At 39.5% G+C, this 23,632-nt stretch overlaps 1 protein-coding gene and 1 pseudogene across 1 annotated transcript in view; both read right to left on the bottom strand.

Annotated features, from left to right (window-relative positions):
- The window catches only part of LOC139106367 (gustatory receptor 68a-like), a 134,331-nt gene that overhangs the window by 78,317 nt on the left and 32,382 nt on the right, over positions 1 to 23,632 (bottom strand). The window contains exon 2 of the mRNA XM_070663081.1: positions 527 to 776. Coding sequence (XP_070519182.1) covers positions 527 to 776 — 250 coding nt within the window. The remainder of the gene's footprint in view (positions 1 to 526; positions 777 to 23,632) is intronic.
- Positions 18,629 to 21,698, bottom strand: LOC139106659 (uncharacterized; annotated as a pseudogene).

Genomic DNA, 23,632 nt, shown 5'->3' with positions numbered 1-23,632 from the left:
ATATTTTTATGTAATTTAGTAAAAACATTTATAAGAGCTATTAAATTAGCAATAATATTTTTTTAATTTTTTTCTTTTTTCTTAAATTTGTGTTTATTTTTAGAAATACTAATAATATTAATTTTTAAATCATAAAAATATCTGAGCAAGAGATTGGTTTTAATATATCTAATAAATCGTTCAAGGTGCGATAAATCTTATCAGAAGACGTCAAGACAAAGCACAATGTTATGTTATCTCAATTTAAGTGGTGCACCCTGTATATATTTTAAGATTAGTTAAACAAATTTTTTTTAATTTAATTTGTTTATTTTATAAAATTTGTTTATATCTTTTTTTTAAGTTAATACTTAACATAAATTAATTTTATTACGATAACAATTTACTCTCATAATATGGATAAAATTCGAACGGGGACAACCACACTCTTACTTATCTTGCTACAGCATTTAATATAATTAATTTTAAATAATACAATTTTAATGTAACATATAATTATTTTTATTAAGAAAAAAATTGTTCATACCTCTATTGAGACACTCGTACAAAGCCAATTTACTAATATAATTTTAAATGAATAAACGAATGCCGACACTGTCATGGCAATAATTTTTCCGTAATTAACTGACATGCCTGGTTGACCAGAAAATGCACCATATACACAATAAGTAGTCGATGTTACTGTTGTAAAATGGACTGCTAATTCCAGCAGAAGTTGTACACAATAAGCATGATTAATTTGCCGTCCTATTTTTGTAATTTCTAAATGTAAAAGTCTGTAGAAAAATAATTAATTATTAAAAATTTTTTAAGTAATGTTAAACTAAACATTTAATTATTTAAAATTTTTAACAATAGAATTTTCAATGCTTTATACGAAAAAATGTATGTATGCGTGTGAGTGTAAAAGGGCAAGAAAAAAAAAGTATATAAAATTAATTGATAAAACATTTACATATATTACGTATTTTACATATATTAAAAATAAGAAAAAAGTTGCACAGAATTAAAGATCAAAATATAAACAAGACATAGAATAATATAAAAAATTTGTATAAATACTGTTGTTATGTTAAAAGACACCAGTTAAGTTGACATTTTATTACCAAAAATTATAAAATTTGTTTACAGTTTACATCGTAATATTGTAGTTATTAGTACAATTACCTTTCTTAAAAAAGAAAGTAAAAAAAGACGACAAATGTACGTACAACAGACAAGTTTGTAATTAAAAGAAAAACTTCCTTACAAAGATAGTAGTATAAAATAATTTATAGAAAATTGTGACGGCTGCCACCCGCGCGATCAACCTGACAAATACGGCAACTCGGCGTGTGCTACGCTGCGCCGCTACCAGAAGACCAAGCGCACATAGGCATACGCAAATGCAAAATTCAATCGAGGCTGGCATATAATTCTTTACCCAATTCGGTTCGGTCTGGCTCTGCAATCCGCGCAAATAGAGTTTTATTCTTTGCAAGTGTTACGTCCTCGGACTCCACATCTCCTTTTTTCCGACACGCGTTTAATAAATTAGATAAAAGAGGTAAACCGTGATTATTTTGTGACGAGAGAGAACTTCCAAGCTACCAGAAGAAATAATTTATACTCCGAAATCCTTATCGCCGGATGCTTAAATTAAACTTAGAACAGTCACGCTATAGATGCCGACGGAAATCTAAACAGAAAACTCTTCAAGGGATATTAAACTAATAGGGACCCAAAACGATTTAGAATCAATATCGAATATCTGGCGATAAGTGAAGCACTTGAGATCGCAGTTATACCGTGGCTCCGAGGTATAAAGAAAACAAAAGCGCGAAAGTCCTGCGGTCGTAAGAATATGACACGCGACCGGATCCCATAAACAAACGCGACCCGGTGATAACGAAAAGGGGCCCTTAAGAATTTTCTCCTAACTGTCAATAACAATATTCTGGAAGGTTGGAAAAAGAAGCCATGCGGGCGGAAATTAGTACGAAGAAATCTTTTCTCTCGGGCCAATAGATATCGGGAACTCCTCACCACTAATTAAAAACCTAAGGGCAAAAACTAGAGCTTAAGAAAATCAGAGAAGGGATGAGATCTGAGTAACCAATAATTAAGAAAAAGGAAAAGTGGAGGGACACGGCTGGCAAATGAGAACACTGACTTTTTCAAAAATGAAAATCTGGCGCTAGTTCTCCCCTTTTCCGAGGTTATAAAACCGCGCGTTTCGGCGGGACTCGCTCTCATTCAGTCTCTGAACCATCTCCGTACGATTAATCGCTCTTTGAGTTTAAAAGTCACTTGTGACACCTTTGTGAACGTTCTGCAAATAAAGAGATTGTCAAGGACTCGTCCAAGAATAACCAAAGTCAACAAAAAGTAAGTCATCATTAATTTAACTTATTTTCCCCTCCTTCAAAACGGTTCCACTAAAAATCTTAAAATATATATATATATATATATTTTTTTTTTTTTTTTTTTCGTGTAGTTATGTTATGTATTAATGACGAATTCAATTATAACAATTATTATTTATCATAAAATTAGTTATTATAGATTTTACATTAATTGATTAAATAATGCAATATTACATGTTTATGTAAATCAACATCTTTTCCTTATATATCGTCTTCTTACATTTACGTAATTCTTTGCAGCAAAGTTTATGTTTCTTCTTTATTTCCCTCATTTTTTCTTCTTTATATGTTGGCACAAACCTTTCATTTGCTTTTACATTTTCAGATGTACTAAATGGAATGCTACTACTACTAGCAGCAATAGTACTAATAGTACTAATAGTAGTATTGGTATTATTAGTACTACTATTCTGGAAACTAATATGCATAGACGGATATGCATTTTCTTTGAAACATCGCTGCGACCTATCAATGAAAATCATGTCATCTGAAAAATGTAAAGCGCAAATTCTTAGGCCGTCTAAGTCTTTGTTAGGTAAACCTGAAACAAACATTCGAAATTTAATATATTACATTAACATTAAGAATAGAGACAGAAAAAGGAGCTGACACAATGGCTACATTCAGCAAAAAAGCTGCTTTGCAACTGTTGTAAAAATGGTGAATCTAATTAGGTATACGTCTACATTCTGTCAAAGTGAAAATAATATGCCAATCAAATACACCATTTTTACAACAGTTGCAAAGTACCTTATCTGTTAAACATAGCCAATGCTCTTTACTAAATATAACTTACCAATTAATTTATTATATCCAATCGCTTTTAACCACGTTTCTGCCTTCATTACATCTGTTGGAAGTTTATGTCGTGGTATCAGTTTTCCTGGTGTGCATCCTGGCACACAACACGCTCGCACCATCTTGTATACCTGAAATCTAATTTCTCATTTTAGAAAAATATTTATTAGTTAATATTAGACAAATAACTTACCAAACACAGAATATTACAACAATATTTCAACATTGCAGCAATAGTTCAACATTGTCGCATATTGCTATAATATTCTGTATTTAATGGGAATATTATAATATATTATATTAATTGTTCTCATAGAGGGGAAAGATTCCGTGCAATAACAAACTGGTGTGCAACATTTAGATATAATACTTATAATACTTACCAAAAATAATTGACATAAAACCAAACAATGTTATTAATAATAATATGTTATTATTAATAACATTGTATTAATAATATTATAATACATTGTATTATAACATGTTATTAATATTAATATATACAGGGTGTCTCAGCCCATGTGTAAAATCCTATACAGATAGGTAGGTCTTAGGGAGATAAATAAAAAAGTTCTTTAACATTTTGTAAAATTTTCAACCGTTATTGAGAAAAAAATTAATTTGTCTAGCGCAAGAGCGACAAGGAAGCTGCGGGCGAGTGAGCGCGACAGGCGAATGGCTAGGAATGATGCCGTCGCCTATCGCGCTCACTCACATATAGCTTCCTTGTCGCTCTTGCGCTAGACAAATTAATTTTTTTCTCAATAAGTATTGAGAATTTTTCAAAACGTTAAAGAACTTTTTTACTTATCTTCCCAAGACCTACCTATCTGTATAGGATTTTACACATAGACTGAGACACCCCGTATACAGGGTGTCCCAGACATAACGAAGGATACTGGGAGGATAAATAGAACTAATTGAGACAAGTAGAAAAGTCCTGTATCATTTTGCAAAATTCTCAACCGTTATTTAGAAAAAAATTAAAATGTATAAATTGTATAGGCGTAAGAGCGACAAGGAAGCTACGCGTGAGTGAGCGTGACAAGCGACGGCGCCATTCCTAGCCATTTGTCTGTCGCGCTTACTCACGCGTAGCTTTTTTGTCGCTCTTACGCCTATACAGTTCATACATTTTAATCTTTTTCTCAATAACGGTTGAGAATTTTGCAAAATGGTACAGGACTTTTTTACTTGTCTCAATCAATTCTATCTATCCTCCAAGTATCCTTCGTTATGTCTGGGACACCCTGTATATTATAATTATATGTGGCATTCAATCCACAAGTCCTGTATGTTACTGCAAATCATTATTTTTCAGCACTTTCGTTGAACAATTACACTGTTTCAATATGGCGACTGATCGTGCTGCCACTATCGTATGCTCCTTTGCATTAAAACTTCCGTCGCCCTAAAATGGTGAAAGTACGCCCACTTTGGGAAACTCTTAAAAATTCATATTGCCCGTCTGGCACGATAAACGAGGTATACTTTACGCTACTTTTGTCTACTCGAACGTGGAAAAACTCGTTTTTCAAATCAATGGTGCTAAACACCTTCACATCTTGCAACTAATCTAATTGATCCTCAATGAGGTAAAGAGGATACCTGTCTTTGATTATCTTTTTATTCAACACGCGATAATCTACGCAAAGCCTGCGTCATCCATTCTTTTTTTTTACGAGAACGATGGGATTCGCGAAATCAGAAACAGACTCTCTAATAATTCCCTCTTTTTTCCACTCATCAATTTGGGCATTAACTGTATCTCTTTCGTATTGCGAGAGACGCCTCGTTTTCTGATAAACTGGTTCCTCGTCTTTTAAGATAATCGTCATCTTAATATAGGTTTCTCGCAACTTGATCGGCTGATAATTCTCTACCATACGCACTAATGCTTGCCGGTGCTTCGCATCACGTACCAACGACGTGTCAATGTCTACCGCACTCGTATCGCATATGGTGTCGATCGCAAATATTTCGGGTCGCGACTCGCTATTAACCATTAACTCGCACACGGGAGCAATCGAAATAACGCCTCTTTTGAAACTTATTTCTATCGTCTTTATAAAGTCCGCGCCAATAAGTAAACCATACTGCAAAACAGTATCTGGAACAACTCGAATATATATCGGATAAATATGTTCGTCAATTGTAACGCTTGTTTGGAATTCGCCCAAGGCCTTCACGCTGTAGCCTCCTACTCCGCAAAATTCTATACTCGACGCTTGCTTTTTTGGTGACTCGATTCTAATATATTCACTTATTCGCATTATCGAAATATCTTTTCCAGTATCAAATAAAGCAACAATACGACTTTAATTACTTCTCGTGTATATTTTTTATTGGCCACGCTCGACACCGACGCAACAACAGCTTCTTTACCATCGCTATTTTGTTTAGGGCATTTCGACGCAATATGTCCGCGCTCACAACACTCAAAACATTTAGCTCCTAACGCTTTACTCGGAAATTTACACTAAGATGATCGCGCGTCTGCCACAATTAAAACAACGCTTATTGTCTGTAAGTATTCTTCTTTTCTCGTCACTTGTCATCGTTTTTCTCTCATTACCTCTTCAGATCAAACCAGTCGCTCTTCGGTCTCGCAATGTTATTCTCTCAAAGGCCTGCAGCAAATCGTTCACGGATGAGAACCCCTGCATACGCGCCTGGTCGCGTAGTCCAACGTCTAGTATACCGTTTATAGCACATTCTAGCAATTCGTCTTTCTCGATTGGCACACGATTACCGATGATAGTCTTATCGTGTATGTATTTTCGGAAAGTTTCGTCCTTTTTCCACACGCGTTTCTCGAATTGCCGTCGTAAACATAGTCTGCTCTCGCGTTGTTGGAACATGTTTTCCAGCTCCTTCAAAAGTTCTTCAAAGATCATGCTTATATACTCGGGCTTCGAGTGAAACCATTCAAATGCTTTCTTTTTTAACCGCATTCCAATCAAAAATTTCGCACCGTTATCGTCCAAACGATAGGCCGCTCTCAAAAATTTTGTCTGTTTCTCCCACGTATCGAAATCATTCGAAACTCCGTCGAATTCACACAACAAATCGGCCACCGCCGTCAGGTGTACCCTTGGCCTCACGCGCAAGTTTTCCTCTCCACTGGATGTTACCGATCTCGCTATTTCACTTGCCGAATCCTGGTCTCGCTGGTCTCGCAGCAACGCAATTTCTTGTCTTGCAAGCTGAAGCTCACGCTCGACAAACTCTCTCTCACGCCTACACAATTCGGCTTCTCGCTGTAGTACACTCTCTTGGATCTCACTGGTCTCTTCGTTCTCGGCACTGTCTCAGTCACCGATTTCTGCCCAAGATCCCGTCGGATCTGCCTCGAATAATCGCGTAATAAGTTCATTTTTCGAACCCGTCGTAGGCAACTCGCGTGCTCTCAGTCTATTCTTTAATGCAGCAACAGTCAGGGCATTCGCGTCACAAGGCATTTCTGTTCGTCACTCTCTGAAGGCCACACTTTTCCGTAGCTATGCCCACTATATCCCGGCTGAGCCCCCAAAGTTTATGTGGGATTTGGCTTATGAGCGATAAAGGATAGGCGACACTTCAGATTATAAAGAAATATATTCTTGTTCGAATTATAATGGTCTTTGTTTTCCTCGCGGTCTGGTTTTCAACATGCGCGTCTAACTCTCGCTCTGAGCGACACCGAGAGACTACTCCGAGACGACTCATCTGCAATTGCTATTTTGCCCGTCGCTATTTATTCGTTTGTCCTTCATCGGCTCCTAGAAGGACCTAACTTATATCTAAAAGCGAGATAAATAAGGCTAACTGTGGCGGCCACTAACGCTCGCCACAAGCACCTGCCGAACGGTAACCCGATAAACGCATAAAAGCTGCGTAATACGAAAGTTCGCCGCTAGGAAACGCGGCTTTCTCGAGAGTTAAATAACTTTAAGGATCCTATATAAGTCGGAGGATCAGATTCGAATTTTACTTCCGTTAGCTGTAGCATATTCTAAAGCACATCCCAAGGGATAGTGCCAGATACAGCTAAGCAAGCAGGAAGCCTTTTTGAAAGTTACTCGGAGTGCTCGATTACGATCGAACGCACCCAAATATTCATGTGGGAAGAGACGTCGGCTGCAGAGACCTTGGATCCTGGGACCATCAGGAAAAAGAAGGAACGGAAGAAGCCACCGCCACCAGTGACAAGCTTACCAGTAGCACCACTGGTCCGGTCCTGTAGTGCCCAGAATCGTGGCAGTGGAAACGTTTCCGCCAGGACAACCACTGGTCAATTTGGTCCACCGGCCGGACATGCTACAGCCTCCTCCGCAACCGGTCATACCGCAGCCTCCTCCGAAGCTGCCGCCGATAGCTCTGCGGCCGTGAGCACCGTGTGTGTTCAGGCTGCCACAGCTAACTAGGCTACCACGGGCGGCACTCCTACCCGGAGACATACGGACTTACCGCCTGACCAGCCCTCGCTACCGTGTGCCGACGATACCACAGCATGTGCCTGTACACCAGATAGAGGAGCCCAAGCACGCTATCCAGCATGCGCCGCTGAAGACGGACACAGGGACTCAGACCGACCTGTGGGCCACAACCTTGGCTTCTGATTCCAAACCCGTAGCATACCCGGGTGACGAGCGGTGGGGTCCGATTAGGGTTACCCTAACAGCCCCACACATATACAGGGAACGCCGGGTCTAATAACCCGTGCCTGGCCTCTTCTTCTGTCTTTTGTTAAAAGCGTCCTAGCGACGCGATTTAAGAGATTATAAAGATAAAGACTGTAAATATTGTAAATAAAGCTTTCATATAAGACACATAGAAATAGCTAAAAGTTTCCTTCCGCGATGACAACGGCGCTACACTAACACTTTTTTTTTGTTATTTCTTTGCACGGGGAATTTAACATCTTACAGTTATTAATGTAAAATAATGTATTATTTTGAAACGTTCGAAAAGCAATTAATTTATTATAACTAAACAAACTCATTTTACGACAACCGAGAAATTTAATACAATTTTTACTATGTTTTTGCGTATTAATAATACTGGAAATAATATAACCAGCAAATTGGTGTAAAATATGTATTTAATTTAACGTGTGATAAAATAATTTCGTTACAATGTACAGAAAAATTAATTATTTTATTTACAAATAAACTTCCTGTATTTAGTTGAGATTCAACTTTATTTACTTGTGATTTTTGATCCGAAATAACAAATAAGAAATCTGGCAAAAATCTCCACCATCTTCATTATAATTACTTGTTGATATGTTTTTCATATAATGACTAACAGTAATTAATTTTAAATCGTTTTTAAATTGCAGAGCATTCAATATACAATGTTTTATACGTAATACTGAAAATTAATTTTCTACACAATCTTGCGTAAATCTCCCACCTAAAACGTATTCATAATTTTTATTATTTATCGAATATTTTGATAACTCAATTAATAATTTTGTAGTTATAATCATGCTCTTCTGGAATGGTTTCCAATCACTTTTTTTGTCAAAAGTTAGTGTTACGAATTCACCAAGTATTGAACATTGACCGGTGTATATGTTTTTTTTGTCACTTAAATAAGACGTTAACGCGTTCGAGAAAATAATACTTTGGGACGTATACAAACAAAAATATGTATAGAACTTTCTAATCGAGACATAAATATAGCATGACGCGTTCTAATAAACAGAGTTAAAATTCAACGTTAATAACGGTCGATCTCGTTAAAAATAAAACGGGAGAAAAATTATAAAAGACGGTGCAAAGGGAAAGGCGCCAGCTAGTCTGACAGAATTTTTACACGAAAACTTGACACCGCTTGGCCTTACATTTCATATTAAAACTAAGTATTATTTTAAACTCTGACAATATACTTGACGCAACTATCCACGTACTCCTTCTACATCTTTCATATCTCCATAACGGAGAAAAAGAAAGAGAGAGCAACCGCTCTCATCTCACATATCCGCGGAGAGCCCGGATTCTTGTGAGAAACACTCGTCGATTCTCCCGAGGAGAATATCGAGACAAAACAAACTTTTGGTCCTTCGAGCCGGATCGGCGCACCGATCAACCGGAGGATGCAGCCAAAGGGGTACGCAAGCAGCCATCACTAAAATTCAACGCAGAACAACGCAGTCGACCACTCCACAAGGAAAAGAGACAGGACAACCGTTGTCATCACAATCTGCGGGGAACGGCGACCCCGACTTCCGAGGACGAGACAGCATTCTACACGTCGGGCAAGGGAAGTAGAAATTCGGCGCATCGCCACACATTTCTTTTTTATTTTTTGTTTGTTACATAATATATTCATTGTGTCCCGAATTTACAAGACAATTCGCATAACAAAATGGCTCAAGCGAGTCAATCGCATACCTCCCAGCAAACGGCCCAGCAAGCGGCCCAAATATCTGTTCTAAGAAAGAAACGCGCTACGATTAAGGCTTCGTGCACGCGGCTAACAAACTATTTAGATTCAATATCTGTAATTACCGACGACATAATTATGAACATAGAAGCGCGTGGCGAAAAATTGCCGTTATACTGGTCCGAGTATAACAAAATACAAAGCGATTTAGAAATTATATCGGACGAAGGCGATGAGGATAGAAATGTTTTTGAGGACGTGTATTTTTTACTCGTAGCGCGCGTAAAGAGAACTTTGTGAGAATTTGCGCCCCAATTACCAATTGCAACTCCACCGTCGGGTTCGACACCCACGTTAGAAGATCGAGCACGAGGATGTTAGGTGCGCCTGCCTAAGATAGATTTGCTACGTTTTTCGGGCCAGTACGGAGACTGGATTCCGTTTCACGACGCGTTCAAGACGATCATAAACGAAAACATATGTTACGTCTCCGATTCCGCGTCTCTTTTTTTCGACATATATTAAAAAATTTAGTTAAGGGGGGAGGTAGACCGTAGTCCATTGCAATACAAAAGAAAACTTCAGAGCCTTTCAGAAAAACAATTCATAAAACACTAACATATTCCGAGACAAGTTGTTGCGTGAAAGCATAAAAAACATGCAACAAATTGTAAACGGGCGCCAACGAAAATCAGACAAAAGAATTTGTCTAGACATAATACAAAAAATCAAAACCTAAGGGGCTCATAAATATTTCAACTCTAATAACCTGTCCATCATAGAAAAAGAAAAAATAACTTTTCTTTAAAATTGTAATTGCGCATAGATCCTGAGCTTTAGAAAAACCAAGGGCGCGAGAGGCCCGTAATTACCGGAGTATGTGGTGCAGACAAAGGCAATAAAGTCAGGTAACAATGCGTCGTACGGATGGTAGAAGTTTCCCCACCATCTCTTGTTAAAAATAATAATAAAATTCTGGAAGGCTCGGAAGGGATAACTCCTTAAAGCGGGGATATTTCGTAGATGTCTTATTCCTAAAAACCAATGGATCTCGGGAACTCCTCACCAAAATCTAGAAACTAAGGGCGAAAACTTAGAAGTTTAAGAAATAGAGAAGGGATGGGGTGCGAATGCCCAATAATTTTAAGATAGGAAAAGTGGAGGAACAAGCTCCGCAAATGAAAGATTAGAATTTCAGAAAAGTGAAACTTCGGGAATAGTCCTCCCCTTTTCCGAGCTTATAAAATCTTGTGTTTTGACGGAGCACGCTCTCTTACATCTCAGCTACAGCCGCATAAGTTTTACTAAAATTAACGTGAGTGTTACTCAGTGCAAGATTGCAGAAGAAGCATCGAGAAGATCTCCTAAAAGTAAGTCTCAACGTTTCATTATGTATTGTCGCGAAAATTGATTCCACTAAATGTATTGTTCAAATCAATTGTTCTTTTATTTCAATCAAAGAGAGAAGGGAATGTCCGAGTCGGAGTTCCGAAGTTTTGATTCTGTCCGTTTGTTCCTGTGGTCTATCGAATGTGTGAGAATGCCTGCTTCCAAATATCGGCTAGGATACGCTGTCGAATAACCAGCAATTTACGGTGGTTCGCGCCGCGAAATATTGCTGGAAGTTTGGCGACTATCCACGGCTAAAGAATCGGCAAGCGATTCTCGCCAAAGATAAACTACGAGAATTCATTCATTGACGAGTTAAAAGCTTTGGAAATCGTCGGTGACGAGTCTCCTTCGCCCCGTTCTTTGTTAATCTTGTAAAATTCTGTTCGAATAGAATTAAAATTAAATTATGAATTTTAGTGAAATCCAATAATAAGAAAACGATTAAGAAGAGCCGGGCGCGAAGAAATAAACAGATACGGAATCTGAGGGAGTTGGTCCGCCGTTTCTTTATTTAATATGTGCTCGCGGCGGCGCCAAGCGAGGAGGTGTTTGTTTCTCTTGCGCGCAACGAAGAGAGACCGTGATCTCCACGTCCAGGCCCTCCGCCACCGTCGCCTATCCACGGAGACCCGGAGCCTTTATTCGGATATATCCCGCCCGAAGAAATTTCTAACATCCAACTCGAAACATCGGCCGGCGATCTTAATCTCTCAAACCAGTCCACGGAGCCGGGATCGGAATAATTCCGCCCCACGACTCCATCGTATACTCCGAATTCATCCCTCATCTCCGAACCACGCTTTCCCGGAGGTGAGCCACGAGCTTGTTCCTCTCCTCTCTCACCGCCTCCTTTTCCGTTCAAACCCGAGGAAGCCGACTCTCTGGGCGAAGATGAATCCATCTCTCTCCCAGAAGTAGACTTCCCCGATCAACCTCCATCTCCCGTCCCGAGTATTGAGGTTCTGTATCATCGTATCATCGGCCCTGACCATTTCGAGCCAGAAGAGATCAGGAGACAGGCAGCTCGTTCTGCTCCTTATTCTCATTTTTTTATATACTATCCCGTGGTGGAATTTCCTTTCCTGGCCCCGATGCGACTAATCGACTTGGTCTTCCCGAGATCCACAGTGAGGGTGGTAGAGATCGAAGAGATCACATTGGACTGAAGACGTTTATACATATACACATACACACACACACACACACACACACACACACACACACACACACATTTGTAAATACTCTCGTTTCTTTGCAATGTTAAACTTATACTTATTTATCAGATTACAACCGTTCTCTTACTACTTGATTTTTTTCTGCTAGAACATTAACTTTATTTTTATATTTCAAACGAAACAGCTAAATAATAAAAATTGTTAATTCTGCCTGGTTTAACGATTAATTTTCTTTTGTAATTTTAAACATCATGTTTAGTATTAAATTTGTTAATTTTGTGTTATTGAAATTATGAGTTAATTATTTTAAAATTACCCTGATTATCCTCCATAAGCGAATAATCACGCCTGGTTCTATCCCAGAGAATAAGGATTCACTTCCTTTCTCTAAAAAGGAACCACTTACGCGCTCAATCTGAATCCGAAATTCTAGAATATTTAATCTGCGCGTAAAATAGCGTGGATTCGAATCTCAAATCCCACGTAAAATTCAGTGGTACGTCATCTTCCTACCTTACCCACGAATACTTTTCCCGAGGATTTCCTTCAATTAACCATTTAATAAAAATATAATCTTCTTGACGTAACACATACAATTGACAAATATACAGCGTTTCCAATATTTAAAATCAGCGGTGTCGGGGGATGCTGCGGATGTCATTCAATCGTTAGAATTAACAACGCAAAATTACGACATTGCGTGGGAATTATTACGCAAGAGATATGACAATCGGCGCGCAATTGTACATTCGCATGTGCGCGAATTATTCGAGACGACACCGGTCGCTAAAGAGAACGCGCGCGATTTAAGACGTATGACGGATAATATAATAAAACACATGTAGGCATTGCGGGCGCTATAAAGACCAACCGACACTTGGGACGATTTTATCGTCTATTTAATTACACAAAAATTAGACGGGGCTACAGCTCGGGAGTGGCAGAATTCCCAAACTAACACTACGCCTCCCGCGTTCCAGCAATTGATGGATTTTTTAAATCATTGGTGTCATATGCTAGAGGCATTGGAAGGAGGGCAATTTTCGAATAAAAACGGTCGGCCTCAAAACGGGGTAAGGCGGCAATCGGCTCACGTGACGTCAATCACGCAGCAGTGCGAATATTGCAAGGGAGAACATCAATTATATCGATGTCGCGATTTTTTAAATCTTTCAATAGAACAAAGAACTAGAGTAGTCCGACAACATAAGCTCTGCACGAATTGTCTGCGTACGGGGAAGCACGCTCCGGGGGCGTGCAAATTCGGGTCGTGCCGAATGTGTGGACAAAGGCACAACACTTTGCTCCATGCATCGGCGACGAAAAGCCCGGCGATTTCGGATGCCGACAATACAAATCAGTCAAATCAAACTTCGAGTGACGTAATTTCGGCACATTCATCGACACGTCTTAGTACCGAGGTGTTGCTTTCAACCGCTTTAATATTTGTTAACGACGCGAATAATAAATGACAGTTGTGCCGCGCGTTTTTGGACAGCGGATCACAAGCAAATTTCGTAACCACGAAATGTTTAAATCGACTTCGATTAAAGTCGGAACCGATATATACGGGTAATATACGGGTAATATACGATAATATACGGGTTACGGGAATACAAGGCATCACAAACACGGCGAATCGCGTTGCGCGCATGGGAATTGGTTCGCGTGTTAATGATTTCGCGACATAGATAGGATGCATTGTGACCGATATAATAACCGACCGTATTCCCAGTAAAATCTTCAACTCACGAGGAATGCGTATTCCGTCAAATATAAAATTAGCCGGCCCACATTTTTTCAAATCATCGGAAATTGATATACTAATAGGCGCGGGTCTCTTTTGGCGGTTACTGTGCGTGGGACAACTAAAGGCCACAGTATCGCATCCCACGATTCAGAAAACGCATTTGGGATGGGTGCTGGCCGGCAAATGTTTAGGCGACGTTACTAATTCAAGCGGTGCGGATTTGAAGGCCTTACAAGTGTCAATTAGTAACGAAGAGCTGCACAATCAACTAACAAAATTTTGGCACGTTAAAGAATTAAATTCTTCAAAAATAACTCAAACATTAGACGAACAATATTGCGAGACATTTTTTAGATAACGTTACGCGTACTGCACAAGGCAGAATTAAAGTTAAAATGCCCGTTCGCGAAGATATCATTAAAAAGATCGGAAATACATATGACGCGGCTTTAAAACGTTTTTATAGCATCGAGAAAAAATTAGATCGAAATATTGATATAAAGGCACAGTACGTTGGTTTCATGCGCGAATATTTATCGTTAAGGCATATGAAATTGATACCGCCAGAACACTTCAAAAATAAAAATAGTCTCTCAGTTTATTTACCACACCATTGTGTTTTCAAATCGAATAGCATGACCACAAAGTTACGGGTAGTCTTCGACGGCTCATGCAAGGGATCAGGGAGAGCATCTTTAAACGATGCCATTAATAACCGGCCCGGTCGTACAACAAGATCTTGTATCAATTTTAATGCGACTTCGAACTTTTAAATTTGTATTTTCGGCCGATATCACGAAAATGTATCGTCAGTTTCTCATTGCCGACGATCAAACGTCTTTGCAAAGGGTACTGTGGCGCAAAAACAAAGACGACAGACTAAACACATACAAATTAAATACAATAACATACGGTACAACATCTGCTCCGTACTTAGCAACACGAGCATTAAATTACCTAGCTGAGTTACATACTGACAAATATTCCCTCGGAGCGAAACATATATTGTTTTTTATGTAGACGATTTTTTAACAGGCGCCGATGACATAAACATGGTAGTTGAAATTTGCGATCAAATAATAAAGATTCTAAAACGCGGATTATTACAACTAAATAAATGGTCAGCCAACGAAAAACAATTATTAACGGAAATTACAAATAACAACGAATCTCTAGTTACCATTGACAAATCAGCTGATTCGCGAATCCTCGGAATTTTATGAAATCCGTCCACAGACATTTTTAAATTTAATATTAAACTCAATGCATCGGACGATCGAGTTACAAAACGAAATATATTGTCGGAAATAGCGCGTTTATTTGATTCGATCGGTCTGTTGGGTCCGGTAATTATAATTCCAAAGTTAATCATCCAAGAAATTTGAAAATTAAAATTGAATTGGGATGAATCGGTGTCGGTTGATTTACACACACAATGGACAAAGATAAAAGAACTCGAAGATCTGCAAGAATTAAATATACCGAGATGCGTGAAGAATAAACAAAACGGGGGCTCGATTCAACTGCATGGTTTTTGTGACGCTGGCCAACGAGCTTTACGGTGCTTGTACCTACATACGATCAATCAATTTAAATGGTAAAATTGACACGCGACTATTGTGTTCAAAAGGAAGAGTAGCGCCTTTAAAAGCGATTTTCTTGCCACGCTTGGAACTTTGCGCCGCGGTATTATTAGCACAATTATTAGAAAAGGTACAATCGGCTATAAATTTAAATACTGACAAAATAATATTATGGTCCGACTCGACAATTGCGCTGTCGTGGATCGCTTCACATTCGCGGAAATGGTCGGTATTCGTCGCAAACCGTGTGGGCAAAATTCAACGATTAACGGACGTATCACTCTGGCGTCACGTGCCTTCGCCAGACAATCCGGCAGATATATTATCGCGAGGAGTCAACCCGCGAGAATTAATAAATGCTAACGTATGGTGGCACGAGCCACATTTCTTAGAACTATCAGAGGTTCATTGGCCGACTAAACAATACAAACACGCGGAAAGCGAGCTGCCGGAGCAAGGAAAAAAGACGCTCACTGTTAGAGTATCGACCGAAAACATCTTCCTCACTTTAATCGATAAATTTTCAAATTTAGATAAAATATGTAGAATCGTGGCATACTGCCTGCGTTTTGTAAAAAAACCGATAGGCAAATATTCAAATGTTTGCATAACTCACCAAGAATGTACGCTCGCGTTAGACAATTTATGTAAAATCGTGCAACGGATTGAATTTGCGATCGAATATCGAATGTTAATTAAAAGAAACGCACTTCAAAAAACAAGCGCATTATCGTCGCTAAATCCGTTTATTGACCGCAATCAATTAATACGCGTGGAGGGGCGTTTGCAAAACTCACAACTTAACTATGAAACGCATCCTATCGTTTTGCCAAAAGAAAATCGATTGACAAAATTAATAATAGAGGCAGAACATAAAAGAAGCTTACATTCCGGGCTTCAGGGAACGATGGCACTAATAAGACAAAGATTTTGGCTTTTGTCTCTACGATCCTCGACTCGAAAGGTGATACACAATTGTATTACATGTTTTAAAAACAAACCGCTGACGCCAGAGGCTCAAATGGGAGTTCTGCCTTTTCCGAGAGTGACGCCGTCGCGTCCATTTTTACATTGCGGGATCGATTATGCAGGTCCAGTTATTCTGCGGGAGGGAAAGCGACGCAATGCTTGCAACAGTAAAGCTTACATAGGCGTTTTTGTTTGCATGTCTAGCAAGGCCGCGCACTTAGAGTTAATAAGTGACTGACGTCCGACGCCTTTCTGGCATCGCTGAAGCGTTTCATATCTCGCCGCGGTAAGCCGGTCTCCGTATACTCGGACAATGGCACGACATTCGTGGGTGCCGCCGGGCTGTTATCAAAAACAGAAAAGGAATTATTAAATTCGATAACGGAACACGACGCGATTTGGGAATATCTTAGAATTTCAAAAATTACATGAAACATTATTCCTCTAAACGCGCCTCATCAAGGCGGATATGGGAGGCCGCAGTAAAGTCAGCAAAATATCTACTAAATCGCGTCGTCGGTTGTGCACACCTCACATTTAAAGAGCTTCAAACTGTGTTGTGCGAGATCGAAGCAATGTTAAATTCACGACCTTTGTCTCCGCTAAGTTCGGATCTTAGTGATCTAAATTATTTAACTCCGGGTCACTTCTTAATAGGCGATGCGTTGAATAGCTTCCCTTGTCACGATCTAACAGATATTCGCGAGAATCGTCTGTTAAGATGGCAACAAATAGAGCAATTAAAACAGCATTTTTGGAAAAGATGGAGTAACGAGTACTTGTCAGATTTGCAGTCGAGACAAAAATGGAAATTCAACAAGGGAAGGTAGCTGCAACAAAGGCAAATGGTGCTAATCAGACAACCAGGACTAGCTCCCCTGCAATGGACTGTCGGCCGAGTGGACAGCATTCAGTCGGGATCGGATGGAATTGCCAGATCGGCAAGGATACACACGACAAGAGGCATCCTGACTCGACCACTGACAAGACTGTCAATTCAACCATTAGACGACGACGATCAACTGACTAACAAATAAATTATTATTATATTCAATCAAATCATATGACATTTGTAGCGACCACTCGCGCTCGCCACCTATGCATGAACGCCAGAAAATGGCAACCCGGCGGACGGCGCTCCAGCGCTTCGCGGCGCCACCGTTAGGTGGCCACAAGGGCGTAGGTGTCACCCACATGCAAAAGAAGCTTGACCCCTGGATAAAAGGACACGCTCCGAAGCGAGTCCTCACGATCTAGCCCGCCAAGGTAAAGCATCAAAAAAGATAGCTCCCAAGGTGTTTTTGAAAGATCGCTATTATAATCCGCTGCCTTATGGAAAGCAATTCAGCTCTGCCAGAAGATAAATCCTTCCCACGAAAGAAGACTAGACGGAGTTGTAAGCGGAAGGCGCCGATCACTCCAACGACGATCAGCAGCAGCTCGCCGGACAGTACGACGGATCCTCCAATTTGACCAACTCCGCCAGAACTTCTTTCACCATCGCAGGAGACCTTCGGGAAACCAGCCGCAAAAAAAGCAGAGAAAGTACTCGCCGGGGGAAAACCCAAGACAGGGCCACCGACAGCACCTCTTCTAGAAGTATCTCTCAAGAAGCCTCCGAAATCAGTGTTACTGCAGATCCGGTCAATCCAGCCGCCTCTAAAGGTCAAGTCACTTGATCCAGAAATCTCATACAGGAAGTGGATCCTCCATCCTATAGACCTTCCACCAGTAAAGAGACAGCAGCGAGAATTCTGCAAGAGTGTAGCGACGCAGACTGAGCTGACTACTCCAGAGTCCTCCAACGCCACGACTCAAACGGAAACGGAGCAAGAAGAGCCTTAGATCCTACCGGGAGATGAGCGCTGGGGCCCGATAAAAGTGACGCTCACTGCACCACACATCTCCTATAGGGAACGCCGTCTGCAGAGAGCAGCGGCATTTTTGGAAAGCGCCTCAGATACGAGGCGCACAAGACAAACCTAAAACTAAATACTTACCTTTGTAAATCTTCACCTATTATAAATAAATCCTATCAAAATTTACAACCTTCTACCTTTCCTGCGGACACCCTGGCAACCTACAACATTAACACTTCAAAACCTAAATCAATTACTTGATGTAATAATTAACTTTCATTTTTTAGTTGCGATTGACGAAATTTTTTTTTAATTATTTAATGTTAAATCGAATCATATTTATATTATAAACTGTACAAATTGTAAGACAAGGTCTTCCAAGGCGGGCGGTGTTACGAATTCACCAAGTATTGAACATTGACTGGTGTATATGTTTTTTTGTCACTTAAATAAGAGGTTAACGCGTTCGAGAAAATAATACTTCGTGACGTATACAAACAAAAATATGTATAGAACTTTCTAATCGAGACATAAATATAGCATGACGCGTTCTAATAAACAGAGTTAAAATTCAACGTTAATAACGGTCGATCTCAAACATTATAAAAGACGGTGCAAAGGGAAAGGCGCCAGCTAGTCTGACAGAATTTTTACACAAAAACTTGACACCGCTTGGCCTTACATTTTATATTAAAACTAAGTATTATTTTAAACTCTGACAATTTACTTAACGCAACTATCCACGTACTCCTCCTGCATCTTCCATATCTCCATAACGGAGAAAAAGAAAGAGAGAGCAACCGCTCTCATCTCACATGTCCGCGGAGAGCCCAGATTCTTGTAAGAAACACTCGTCGATTCTCCCGAGGAAAATATCAAGACAAAACAATTAGTGAAGAAATTAATGTTAAAAAATTGTTTAAAAAAGTTATAATTTCATTAAATTTTTCAGGATTAGCCTGACTTATTCCCAAAACTGCTTTTCTATTACTATTTTAAACCAAAAAGTTATATTTTCTATTAGCCAAGAAGTAGTTAAATATTCTGATTTTGAATATTCAGAAGCTAATAATTTTAGTGCAATACTTACTTCGTGACTTATAACGTTAGAAGCACTTTTAACGCGTATTTTCTGAAAGTGATTAAACGTATCAAGATATTCTATTCGCAATTTTGAGTACAGTAATAATAAAAACTTTTTTTGTTTGGATACTAATTTATGAATATGTTGTTTTTGCGATATTAGTTGCGGTATTTGTAAATTGGATTTTTAGACGTAATTGGCTGAAATTGTTACATATTCATGATTCAGCATTCCTTCTTTAAAATTTTTGTAAGCATGAGTAGAATCATGAAAAAAGAAAAGATATCGATTTTGATCACACGGATGAATACATTTATTTTGAGCTATAGAATATCTTGATGCTTGTATATTGAATGTTCTCCACATGCCTTGATTTGAACCAACCATATCTGAAATGACACCATAAACTTCTAATCCAATTTTTTCAGCTTTTTTAATTATGTCTATTAAAATTTGTTTAAACATTGATCTTTTTGTCTAGTTTCCAGTATAATAATATGCAACAACTTGTTTTCATCGTTTCCCTATATCCTCGAGCATAAACACTAAACCGTGGGTAGCAATTTTATTTTAATCGTGACCAGGCAATGTTACTTTTCTAGTATAATTACATGATGATTTGTCGAAAACAGTGCTTGGAGTTATGCTTACTTTATCTAAGATGATTAAGCATTGTTTATCTATCTCATTAAAGAATGAAACTTTTATTTGCAAAAATTTGAAAATTTTATCAAGTATTCCACTTTGGAATTTTAAATTTTCTAATTTCTTATGTAAAGTTGGAATCAATGGAAGTTTAAAATTTTGATTGAAAAGTTCTTTATAACCAAAATTACCGCAAGCAAATTTTAATTTATACGTCTTATTAGTCAATGTTACATTGCATCATTTTGTAATTTTTTTATATTTTTTACTTAACAGATTTATTTGATCTTTATTCAAAAGTTGTTGTATTACTGTAGGAAATTGTTTGTCGATGCTTACTTTTTACTTTAATTTTATTAACGTACTTTTTTTTATACGTATGTAGTTTTTTCATTTTAATGCGTTACCTTGCAGATTTTAATAACCAGTCTTCTAATTTCTTTATTTTTTTTATAAAGAAATTTGTACTTCCACATCACCTTTCTTTTTTATTAAAATTGATTGATTTTGAATAAAATTTCCATCGCTGCTTAGTTGTACTGTTTCCTCATTTGAGTTTGACACAGAATGATCTTGTTAATAATTTTCTTCTGTTAAATTTTCTTGAGACTGTATAGTAATGGTAACATCATAAGAGTCTGTCATTGAAGTTATTATTAAAAAGTTTGAAGTTAAATTTGTAGTATCTCCTAAATAAAAAAATATTGTTTAAAAATATATTAGACTATTAACAATTCATACAAACTTCTAAAAAATTATATTTAAAAACCTATAAAAAATAAAAATAAATTATAAAGTTTAAACTTACTATTAATTTCAGTTTTACTATTTGTTATCTGAATTACTAATTCTCCAAATATCGTTAAAGCTGCATTATTTTTTAATTTTTTTTCCATCAACACGTATCTTCTCCCACATGTTTGAGATAAAATAAAACTTAAAAATAAAAGTTTTTATATTTTTTTACTTCACTATTTTATTTTTTACCTTTATTTATTAATTTTATTTATTTATTTTATTATTTATTATTTATTTATTTTATTAATATTGTTTTATTATTTATTATTTTTTATTTATTATTTATTATTTTATTATATATTTGTAGGATATAGAATAAGGGTTTGCTTTGTTCATTACTTTTTATTTTTATTTTGTATTCCCCGCGCGGAACGACGGCGTGACATTCAGGTTGAGCGAGCATAGGCAGAGAAAGGCATTCGAATAGCGCGTGCGCAGAAAAGAAGTAAGAAAGAAAGCAAGTAGAATAGAGAGCAGTAGCAGTAGAGTGACGGACGAGACATAGAAGCAATCACGAGTTCTTTCTTTTTGTTAATACGGTCCCAGATCTCCAATAAATAAAGAAATTCATTAAAAGTGCATTTTCGCCCTTTTATTTTCATTATTCCTATATATTATTTATTGTTCAAGATTTGAAGATAGTAATTAATTATGTCACCGCTGCGGGAGCAGCACCTCGTGGCTGATCACCGGCGACGGATCGATATCGATCTGTCGTTCGATAATCGCCACCGATTCTTGAAGGCGTTGCCGGCTCGAGGCTTATGAGTGTCCGTCTAGCCGTGCCAAGCATCACCTCGTGTGCAACAACGTGCAGTGTGCTTCTCTCAGAATTCTTACTCATCGTGTTACTCATCGTGTTACTCATCGTTCAACTCATCATTCAACTCATCGTTCAACTCATCGTTCAACTCATCGTTCAACTCATCGCCTTGTCTCCAGTACAACTCATCCAGATCATTTTTGCCGTGTGCAACACGCCAAGAATCTTCTAGAAGACATCACCCTGCAGCACGAGGCGTGTAGAACCTCGTGCTCAGTAGCTCATCTGATCTCGCAGCGTGTGAACTCCCGATTAATATAATTGTGACTCATTGTTTAAACTCAGTGTGAGCTCTCAAGAACATTTTAACAGATAGATATCAATTTAAAGACTAATTCAAGCGTGAAACTCATTGCATAAATTCTGTGCGAATCTCATCTATCGGCCACGTGCTCAACGCGTGTCTCCGCGTAACTCGCATATTCGAAAGACTTACACCCGCCTTTTCGCGTTAATTAAACCGGCCACGACCGCGTACCATCCCCGCGGCGTTATTTGTAAATTCTCATCATTGTAATTACTTATTTTTATACATTTATTATATTTTTTATTTGTTTTAGTTAGTGCTAAAAAAGAGAAAAGGGGAGAAGATAGAAGATTATAGAGGGATAACGCTGACACAAACAGCTTACAAAGTGTACGCATCTGTGTTAGCAGAAAGATTAAAGAATGATGTAGAAGAGAAAGAAATATTGTCACGGAGTCAGGCCGGTTTTAGAAGAGACATGGGGACAGTGGATCAGATATATGTATTAAAATGTAACGGTAGCGGCTTCCGGGGGCCGCGTAGTTTGCCGGATTTAGGCTCGCCGGAGCCAAGGTTCGTTAGAACGACGATAGTTCGGGCTTCTAGTTGTGGTCTAGGCCGACGGGAGCGCCCGTCGGTGAGACCGAGGTTGCTCGGGCTGGCCCGAGGGGCAGCGGTCGGGAGCGCCCGACCGTGGCAGTACCGGCGACTGGCTGTCGCGCGGCGGATCCGTTACCGGACGGGAGCGCCCGTCCAGGGGATCGTGTGGGCACGAGGTACCCTGGAGAGGACGGCCGTCGGGAGCGCCCGACGGCGGCGATGCCGGTGACTGAGAGTCGTGGGGCTGGTCCTAGACTTGGACGGGAGCGCCCGTCCAAGAGAACCAAAGGTTGTCCAGGATAACTCGGAGGGCGGCGGTCGGGAGCGCCCGACCGCGGCGTTGTCGTCGGCAGCGTGCCGTACGGTAGATCCTATAGCCTGGACGGGAGCGCCCGTCCAGGGAATCTCGGTGGCCCGGACTAGCCGGGGGCGCCAGCGGTATCCGGTCGCCTCGGTGGTGGAGCCTCGGGAGCGCCCGAGGTCTCCAGGAACCTGAAGTTACTCTGCCTTGGGAGCGCCCAAAGCAGCGGAAGACTCTCATCGGGAGCGCCCGGGGACGACTCGGGAGCGCCCGAGTCGGAGAGTACTAGAGAGGGCTTCGGGAGCGCCCGAAGCCTTTAGGATTCTGGAAGGAGTGATCGGTTCGGTGATCAGAACCAGACAAGATACCTGCTCTGCCGCGAGCTCGGCTTATATAGCCGCCGAGATGAGAGTGGAGAAGCTCCCACTCTTACCTCGGCGGCGCGCGCCATCGTCGAGCCGGTGGTCGCCCGACGAACCTCCATGGCGCGTCCGGTGCTGCCTGGACCGGTGGTCGTTCAGGACTTTCACGGTGACGGCATCGGCCGTCCAGGGGCTGGTGTTTGCCCTTTAGTGGCGAGGCCTAAGCCCTCGCCACAAAATTATCTGATAAACAAGAAGAGAGAAGAAAAGGAAGGAAAAATGGTAATAGCATTTATTGATATGAGGACGGCTTTTGATTCTGTGGACAGAAAAAATTGGTGGAAGCAATGAAGAAAAGGGGGGTAAGGGAGGGATTGATAAGAAGGTGTGAAGAAGTTTTGGAGGAAACAGTGAATACAGTTAAAGTAAAGGAGAAGGAAGGGAAAAAATTTTGGACGACAAGGGGAGT

The sequence above is a fragment of the Cardiocondyla obscurior genome, linkage group LG11 (assembly GCF_019399895.1).
Source record: "Cardiocondyla obscurior isolate alpha-2009 linkage group LG11, Cobs3.1, whole genome shotgun sequence".
Lineage (NCBI taxonomy): Eukaryota > Metazoa > Arthropoda > Insecta > Hymenoptera > Formicidae > Cardiocondyla > Cardiocondyla obscurior.
The sequence above is the reverse complement of the archived record's forward strand: the minus strand, read 5'-3'. Positions and strand labels throughout refer to the sequence as shown.